The sequence below is a fragment of the Mytilus californianus genome, unplaced genomic scaffold (assembly GCF_021869535.1).
Source record: "Mytilus californianus isolate M0D057914Y unplaced genomic scaffold, xbMytCali1.0.p SCAF_4, whole genome shotgun sequence".
In the NCBI taxonomy this organism is placed as follows: Eukaryota; Metazoa; Mollusca; class Bivalvia; order Mytilida; family Mytilidae; genus Mytilus; species Mytilus californianus.
In genome coordinates, this window is record NW_026262690.1 from 83,158,134 (window position 1) to 83,167,752 (window position 9,619).

General features: G+C 34.8%; 1 protein-coding gene across 1 annotated transcript; it reads left to right on the forward strand.

The window, feature by feature from the left end:
• The first annotated feature begins 319 nt into the window (after nt 1–319).
• LOC127737110 (uncharacterized protein DDB_G0271670-like) lies at nt 320–2,744 on the forward strand. The gene is made up of 2 exons (XM_052247643.1): nt 320–383; nt 989–2,744. The coding sequence occupies exons 1-2, from the start codon at nt 320–322 to the stop codon at nt 2,734–2,736; spliced, it is 1,812 nt and encodes a 603-aa protein (XP_052103603.1). The 3' UTR covers nt 2,737–2,744.
• Nucleotides 2,745–9,619: the final 6,875 nt, after the last annotated feature.

Genomic DNA, 9,619 nt, shown 5'->3' on the forward strand with positions numbered 1-9,619 from the left:
TAACAAGAAAAAAACAACCAGAGATACAACTTACGGGTTTCAACAATAGACAAATGTGAATGCAATATGTCATTCCTTTCCGAGTCAGGATTTTTTTAAATAAATATTTTTACTGGATTTTTTTTTAATTTAAAAAGAAAAATTGCAATTAAATTGTTGCTGTGTAAACCAAATTATATCTTCATGTCGTGAAAGGTCATCTATCAGTTATCTATATTATTAGTGTCATACGTCCAAGATTAAGGTTCCGTGGGATGACAGATGTTTCGTTAATATAATTTAAGACAAAGTTTAAAATTGTTCACCCTCTTTTATCACCATGAAGACGGCTACATTTGTACTGCTGGTAGTATGTACCGTGCAGGGATCTCCAGTTTATAGAGGTGAGTCTTCGTACATTTATTGCTGACGACAACATAAAAATAGTGCTGATATTAAATTGTCCAGTCTTTCAGATGCATTAGTCAATGCTTCTTGTATTGTCTAGTTATGGATGATATATAAAAGGAGATCTAGTGTATATGTCGATGAGATAAAAACACAACCAAACAAACACAACCGACGTTGTTTTACTTAGTTTGGGGTCGTAAGTCATTATTTATTGCCATTTCACTGGACTGAGACATCGGCCTTTTCGAACTACATGTATTTGGAACTTGCGTCTATGATGAAAATGGTATAAAAGCTTTATGGGTGCAAGATACCTCACAATCATTTACAGAATCGGCAAGGTTTAAGTAAAAGCTAAATATCCATTTGGAAAATTTATATTATTTAAAGTTAAAATTGTTTTTAGACTATGTAAGACCATTAAGTCTGTGCCTTTTAGACACTATAAGACTATTCTAAGTATTTCCGTTCCTTTCAGACTGTGTAAGACTTTTTCGTATTACCGTTCCTTTTGTTCCTTTCAGACTGTGTAAGACTTTTTCGTATTACCGTTCCTTTTATTATATGTCAAAATGTTTAATAATATCTTTCCTTGCAGAATATGTAAGGCGAGCAAGTAGTCTCGGAAACTTCGACCCAAATGCCCTGTATCAACAACAGTCACAGTCGGCACAATCGTACCTGAAGGGTTCCGGAAGTGTAGCATCTCCTGGTGGATCTGTGCAGACAGGAGGGTCAAGTAGTGGATCTACGGGTAGTTTTGATCCAAATGCTTTATTCAAACAGCAATCACAACAAACAAGTCAGGCATTATCAAGTAGTTCACAGCAATCATCTGGTAGTTCATCAGGTCAACAGTCAAGTGGAGGAAGTGCAACTTTTGACCCGAACGCTGTTAATACAATGACATCACAACAAAAGTCCCCACAAACGATGAGTGGACAACAGTCTGGTAGTGGTTCAACTGGAACATTTGACCCAAATGCCCTGAACAGTAAGATACCTCAGCAACAGCAAAGTGGTGGAGCACAACCGCAAAGTTCTGGTGGATCACAACAGTCAGGGAGTGGTTCAACTGGAACATTTGACCCAAATGCCCTGAACAGTAAGATACCTAAGCAACAGCAAAGTGCTGGAGCTGGTGGAGCACAACCGCAAAGCTCTGGTGGATCACAACAGGCAGGAAGTGGATCAACTGGAACATTTAATCCGAATGCCATGAACAGTCAGATGTCTCAGCAACAGCAAAGTGCTGGTGGTGGTGGAGCACAACCGCAAAGTTCTAGTGGAGGTGGAATGTCTTCGGGTAGTGGTGGATTCAATCCTTCAGCTTTGAACAATCAAATGTTACAACAGAATCTGAAACAAATAGCCAACAGTAAACCAACTGGCAGTAGCAGCTCTATGTCTGGAGGCAGTAATTCCATGGGAGGAGGCAGTAGTTCAATGGGAGGAGGCAGCAGTTCTATGGGTGGAGGAAGTAGTTCTATGGGCAGTGGCGGAAGTAGTTCTATGGGCAGTGGCGGTAGTAGTTCTATGGGCAGTGGCGGTAGTAGTTCTATGGGCAGTGGCGGTAGTAGTTCTATGGGTAGTGGTGGTAGTAGTTCAATGGGTAGTGGCGGTAGTGGTGGTAGTAGTTCTATGGGCAGTGGCGGTAGTAGCTCCATGGGCAGTGGCAGCAGTTCTATGAGTGGTGGTTCAAGTGGAGGATCAGGAGGGTTTGATCCAAATGCACTTAACAGTCCAGATAAAAATAAGATTGATCCGTCAATGTTTATGAGTGGTGGAACAAATGCTCTAGCAAATAAGATGAGTGGAGGCTCTGGTGGAAGTTCTAGCAGTGGATCACAAATGAGTTCAGGTGGTTCACAGATGGGTTCGGGTGGTTCACAAATGGGTTCAGGTAGTTCACAGATGGGCTCTGGAGGATCACAGATGGGTTCAGGTGGTTCCCAAATGGGTTCAGGTAGTTCACAGATGGGATCAGGTGGTTCACAGACGAGTTCTGGAGGATCACAAATGGGTTCTGGAGGGTCACAGATGGGATCAGGAAGTTCACAGATGAGTTCAGGTGGTTCTGGTGGTTCATCAAGCAGTAGCTCTCAGAGTGGAAGTTCAGGTGGTTCTGGTGGTTCATCAAGCAGTAGCTCTCAGAGTGGAAGTTCCGGCGGTGGATCGTCAGGAAGTTTTGACCCAAATAAGCTGAACCAGCAGATGATGTCTCAATCAAATATGATGAACCCATCTCAGTTTATGAGTGGAACAAATGCAGGTGCTTCTTCCGGGTCAATGGGAAAAGGACTTCAGTACAATCTGTTCAATCCAAATCAATTTGTTGGAAAATAAAACTTTGATGAAAGTATTAGGGTTATTACTATGTCATAAATCATTATTCAAATGGTTGAAAATACATTTTTTATACGTTACTGATTGGGCAATACGTCAATTGCGAAGTCGCTGAGATTAAACAATGCCTTGTGTATCATTTTGTCTGCTCACATGCAGTACATATAGTTAACTTAATAACAAGCTGATAGATCTGCTGCAACAGGAACCAAAAACTTATTTCTGCATAGTTAAAATAGAATTCTTAATTATTTACGAAGGTCAAATTTCAGGTTCTCGTCGCTATATAGCCGCTGACGTAACGTTAAACAACAATCAATCAATTTATCAATCAAAAATCATTTTTGAAACAAATCGATTAGAATATGAGCTGAAAAGGCAGATATTTCAGTTTTACCCACTGTTCCATATACCGCATCTAAACATTCTTAAATATACGTTTTAAAAATGCGATAATATGTAAATGACAATTTTTACTGAGGCTTTTTTGTTGATCAATATGTAAATTATATGTCTGCATTGATAATTGACAAATAAATGTCATGTTTACATTTTAAATGGCATTAAATGAACATGTAGATCGGATAAATCATAAGGATAAGTACTATGGCACATGCTTCATAAAGGACCTTTAAACAGTTAAATAAATTTACTTTTCATTCTAATTTTTGATCATAAATCCATTTACAGGAAAATATTGCTGTAATTAATACAGCTAGGCGACTATGTGGTCACGATCGAAACACAAACTCTCTTTTATACCTTATACAATTCTTTAATATATTGCGAATTAAAAATCCGTTTTGATTTCAATCAAAGCTCTTCATAAAACGTACACTCACTGTAAATAAACAAGTTGATGTGAAAACCAAAACTTATGTGTTCAATAGAAATGAAATATTTATATTTATGCAATAAAGTGATTCGATTTTGGGTCGTCTGACATTTAGAAAAATATAAACACCCGATACACACAAGGAAAATAGTAAACATTCTAATGAAGCTAAATTAAATTTTCTTTGTATTTTATATTTTTTTGTCATGAAAAAAATAATTTCCGAGTGATTAACCTCCGGCCATTGAACGCGTTTGTTCAATATGAATAAAGGAGATATACTCCATACGGCCAATAGACACCAACAATCGACATTGGAACCATCAAAATGCACACAAAAACATACACTACCTTATCTAGCATATTGTAGTAGCGAGCACATATTTTGAACCAGTTTCTAAAGTATGTACCTTTTTTCTATTGTGTGTTTTGGTTTTAAGACAAATGGTCAAAAAAGGAAAAGGAGGAGGTTAATTCCCACGTAACACTGGTTTAACCGAATTACATTTGAGTGTCTGTACCAAGTCAGGTTAACCGAACCATGTGTTGTTTGTTGTTGTTATGTATTTGTTTGTATGTTTGTTTTCTCGAAGGAGTCGGATGTTTGTTTTTGATGTGTTCAGTTGTAATGTGCGGTATTTTTGGTGATTCATGGTATCCTCTTTTATGAATAATTACTCAACAATAACGGCGTAAAAGACAAAAATACTTACACAAGTACAAACGCACAAACACAAAAAAAAACAATGGTTGAAAAGTTACATCGTGTCAAAGAATGCTCGAAGTTATTGTGGAGCAGGATCTGCTTACCCTTCCGGAGCACCTGATATCACCTGATATCACCCCCGGTTTTTGGTGGTGTTCGTGTTGCTCAGTCTTCGGTTTTCTATTTGGTGTTTTGTGTACTGTTGTTTGTCTTTTGGTCTTTTTCCTTTTTTGCCATGGCGTTGTCAATTTATTTTCGACTTATGAGTTTGAGTGTCCCTTTGGTATCTTTCGCCTATCCTTTTCTGAAAACAAGCTCAACTGTTGACAGTATGCAATCTTATACTCAAACATCGTTGTATAATGGTTCAAAAACATCATCTTTTTGGATGAATATTATCAATCTATATACAGCGCGAGCAAAACCGAATACGTGCTTTGAAGAATGGACGAACATTGACAAATACGCATGTGAAATGTAAAATGTAAAATAAGTTCAGTTTGTATTTCCAAGGTAAAATTTTATTTGACGTAAAACATAAGTAAAAGGTAGGTTTCCAAATATAAACGCTAAAATAAAATAAATTAAATTGCTTTGTATATATAAATGCTAAAATGAAATATATTTAATTGCTCGCTTGAATCACATATATAAAATGTCTTTACCCCTTCATCTTATAAATAGTACCTGTGTTTTATTCATAAAAATGGTCTTCATGAATATCAAATAATACTTTCTGATTTAAGAGTTATTCACCTTTATCATGAATAACACAGACGTCTCTAATTCTCTATTATTTTCTTTCAACCATAGCGTTTCCATATATAACCAATGAAAAACTCTAAACCAGTTTTTTCGTGTTGTTTTATAATTTAGTTCCTATATCCGTTGTCTGGTATTTTTTAACTATTGCCTCATTCGTGTACAACATCAAAAGTTGCAGTGTTGCCTTGGGCTACTCGAAATCCATACGATTTGATAGTCGTAACATCCAAAACTTTTCAAAACAAGTTTACATAGGAGATTGGATGTCAAAATACTACAAGAAACGCGGAAACAATCTGCCGTAATTCAATAACTAAGGCTGGGTTTCTCAGCAATATCATTACAATATTAAACGAAAAAAGCACCACTTCTAACAATGAAATATATATACGTGTCCATTTCAAACCGTCATGGCATCTTCTTCAATTGGTTCACGTTTGTAAAACATCTGAAGTTTATTGTGTAGGACATGATCACTAACACTTAATCGTTTTGAAAGAATTAATGACCGTGAAATATGTGGCGTTTTCGCTTTCTCTGTTTGAGGTAGTGTTTCTAACGGCGCTAGTTTCCTATTCCTCCGGCCTCTGAATCCTTTAAGGTGATGGCAGTAAAACCGGTCACAGAATGGATCATCTGACCGAGTTGACGGTATTCCTTTAATTCCAATGGCTTCTGTCGAATATGCTTTAAATTTTCCTAAAGTATGCGTTTCTTTTTTCTTTGCAACATTCAGTCTTAGAGATAGAAAGGGTAATTCGTCCATATTTGGATATCTTCGTAAAATGCGTTCAAGGTCTCTTTCTACCACGTCTTTTCTGCTTTGACCGATCCTTAATGCATCATTTTTATGTTTGTATATTATTTTTTCTTGAACACGTAATTGTTTGTCTAACATTCGGTTTATCACTTTGACTTTTGACCTTGCATCAGAATCCAATTTATCATAAATAGTCGGCAAACAAGCATTGTTTATAGGAGGCGCTGCAACAGTCAATCCACCTCCCTCTTGAAATATTGCCGAATTTAGAAAAGAATCTTCCATGATTCTGCTAACAATTTTGAAACCTGCGGATTTTCATTTTGTGTTATCTAAAATCAATATTGTCATGCTAACGGTAATGATTTAGTCTCCCTTTCGCATCACATTTTATGTAAATTTGTATAAAAGACAATCTTCTGAAAAGTCAACGTATTTTATAAAAAGAAATAAGCCTTTTCACAGTTTGAAGTTTCCGTGCAAATATTGACGAACTGAGAAGATTTTGTGTTTACACTTGTTCGACCGCAGTTGGTTTATAATTACATATTTGTACGACACTATGACTGAATCAACAGAAATACATTGAATATATTTTATTAAAATCAGTGAAACGTAGGGTCGCGTTATTTCTCTAGCTTATTACGTATTGATTCTTTGTAGAGATATCTTTTAACAAGTATCATTGAATGTAAGAAATACCAAGACTTACTTTTTTAATTTGTTAAAAAGCAATTTGATGAAGATTAATGATGTAAGGAAGATTCTATAAGATTACGAAAAGATAGTTTTAAATCTTTGTTAAACATATAATATAAGAAAGGGTTTTACACTTAACGTTATGGTTACACAAATATTAAAATGTCATTGTTTTTCCAACAAATAATATGAGAAATTAAAAGTTTAAAGTGTACTAATACTAAATACAAGATGGTATGCCGAGTCATTTTGGTGAAAATTGTCAAAGCGTATAGTGAAATTAAAAGTTCAACGAGGTTATCAAATAAACGAATGTTTTTGTTTAAAAATCTCACAGGTGGTATAACGTTTTTAACTTCTGAAATATTTCATTTCATGTTTTGGACACAATACAGCATATTTCAAAGGGGCCACATCAGATCGAAGAAAAAGGCGTTTAAAAAGAGCAGTGAGTTGCGTATATGAGAAATTAAAACGAAAAATCTTTAATCTCCATCAACACAAATGTTTAATTCACAGCATAAATGTCCCCAGCATCGATATATAATTGTTTAAGTTGAGAAATCCTATCTAATTACAATTTAAATACCGATATTAAAGAACTGATATTGATTTAAAATGTGTTAAAAAATTCAACAAGCAATTTATACCATTATTAAGTATTTCAACGAAACATGCAAATCTATTCATATAAAATACATTTATGGATATTTGAACAAAAAATTACGAGTTAAGTCTGGTGCAGAATTTTCACTGCATGGTGCACTCACTTAAATCTTTGTTTAAGACCATTGTAGATAGGAAACGCATAGAATAAGTTGCTTCATTCAATCTTTGTTTATATTTTTGGCGCCATTCAATAAACCGAATTGTCCCAGTTAGGAATTTGACAGTCGTCGTTGATTTGTTCATTTGATTGAACCTGTTTTTTGTGAATAACTGTGAGGGTGGTGGGGGCGGAATTTCGTATTATTTTTTAATCTTTGGAATCTGGTAACCATTCACCTCTTTTAATTCATATTTAGTTAAATCTTGACTCGCTTCCTCGTTGACACAAAACTAATGTAATTTTACTAGTGATTACTGGGTATATCTTCCCATAGATTTGAACAAATGTCTTACATAATGTATTGCTCCCAAAGTGACGGGTTCAATGTCATCTTTGGATAAGATAGGTTTAACAAACGTCCTCTATTAGGATCTAGTCAGTATACACAGTTTCATCTAAGTATATGGCTAATGAAGACGCGCGGTGTTTTAGTATCTGTTAGATCTTGGACATTATATATTAGTATAATAGTCCAAGGTTAAATTAATTTTCATTGAAATATATTCCAAATCTCCCGTTATGTATATTAACCTGGTTTATGAATCGTTACGTACTAGGAAACCTTAAAAAAAATATTCGATATCAGAATATTTCGGTGAATACTTTTTTGAAAAGAATCAAAATGTAATGATAATGCATGACCATATTGTATACTAAAGTCATGACTGTAGGTCGAAAGTTCTTCTTTCGAATATATAGACATCCCCGTTAGTATAATTAATACAGATTTCACGTGACTTAATTGTACGATTTCCATGTGCAGTAAAAATGGCAAGCCCCGCATCGTATGCTTTACATATCTTTCATGTATATACTGATAAAAATGAAAATACTGAATGTGAAAAACAGCGTTTGAACTATATGAGTATAGAATGTTATTGGTCAATATTATTGCAAATGCTTTGAACACTTAAATAAACAAGCACCCACGGCTAGACGCAACATATATTTTAGATTAGAGAGAAATTTAGTAGTTCATCCTCACATTAAGACAAGCTAAAAGAAGTACTTGTTTGGCAGGTAATACTGTAGAGTGTGCAAAATGTATCTATCATTTTATTGTATTTGAATTTTATAATGAAAGCTTCCACTAGAATGCATAGAGACATTTTACATTCAATTTCCATGAAATTCAATGTTTATGCACAAAATACCATGAAGGTAAAAGAAGTACCCCCCCCCCCTCAAAAAAAAAAAGGGAAAAAAAAGACTGAATAGACAGCACTTACGAAACACAATCTATACCGAGCTGGCGAAGTCATTGTTAGGCGCATTAGTCTCTTGATTTCCCCGCTGGTTCATAGATCGTCCTAGATTTCTTTTTCCGCTTTCACAAATTGACATATGATAAGAAAAAAAAAAGAATAATCAAACGCCATCAAGATACTTACACTTCAATGATATGGCTGGTTCGATAACCATTGAAATAAAAAGTGGTTTCAGCGGAAGGTTAATTTCGTTCTAAACGATTTATCATATTTATTTGATTAAATATCATAGTAATAATTCAATGCCATGATACCAGGACTCCAGCTACTGGTGGTAACTGTTTAATTGTTTAATTAGTAATTCAATGCAGTACAGTGTTTTAAAATGAACACGATTTTACGAAAGTAAACATTGTACGTAAAATAAAGATGATTTCCTTCAATTTTTGTTTTTCCCCATGATTTGCATCTTTTTAATGGATTCATGAGATTTGAAAATTGCTAACCTACAAGCTGTTGTTTTTAATTTGAAATGCCAGAGATTTTCTTAAGAATAAACACTCCCGTTAGTATAATTTCTAGATTTCGCGTGACCATTACGACTTACTGTACAGGTATAGTTAAAAAAACAAGCTCGCATCTTCTCTTTGCTTAAAATAAAAGTAGCATGTGCAGTTGTACTTATAGATAACGCAGACTACAAACTTATCCTGTCCTGGAGTGAAATATCTATCTTCCTTCAATCCGCTAAAATTGAATTCTGTGGTTTTGTTGGTTTTGAATTGGCTTTAGAGTTAACCTTGACCTTCTGTCTCGTTCCTTCTTTATTCCGTGCCAAGTATTACTAAAATTCTATTAGTAAGTATTTATTGTTTGTCCATCAAAGATGCCAGACCGGTTTTTCATTTTGCATGGTGTACTCGGTAAACGAGCGTATCGTCTATATCGGAGAGCTGAATCAAATAACAATATTAAAGAGCATTGAAAACCAAAATTTTAAAGTAGCAACAAATCTGGTAAGGGACATCTATGACTGGGGATAGTAAAACATTAATGTTTCGAATAATTTTATGTTTTAAGA

What these genes read in the sequence shown, in the direction of transcription:
- LOC127737110 (XM_052247643.1), top strand. Translation starts at nt 320, where the DNA reads ATGAAGACGGCTACATTTGTACTGCTGGTAGTATGTACCGTGCAGGGA. An exon ending in GGGATCTCCAGTTTATAGAG is followed by an intron (nt 384 to 988) that starts GTGAGTCTTCGT and finishes CTTTCCTTGCAG; the next exon opens with AATATGTAAGGCGAGCAAGT.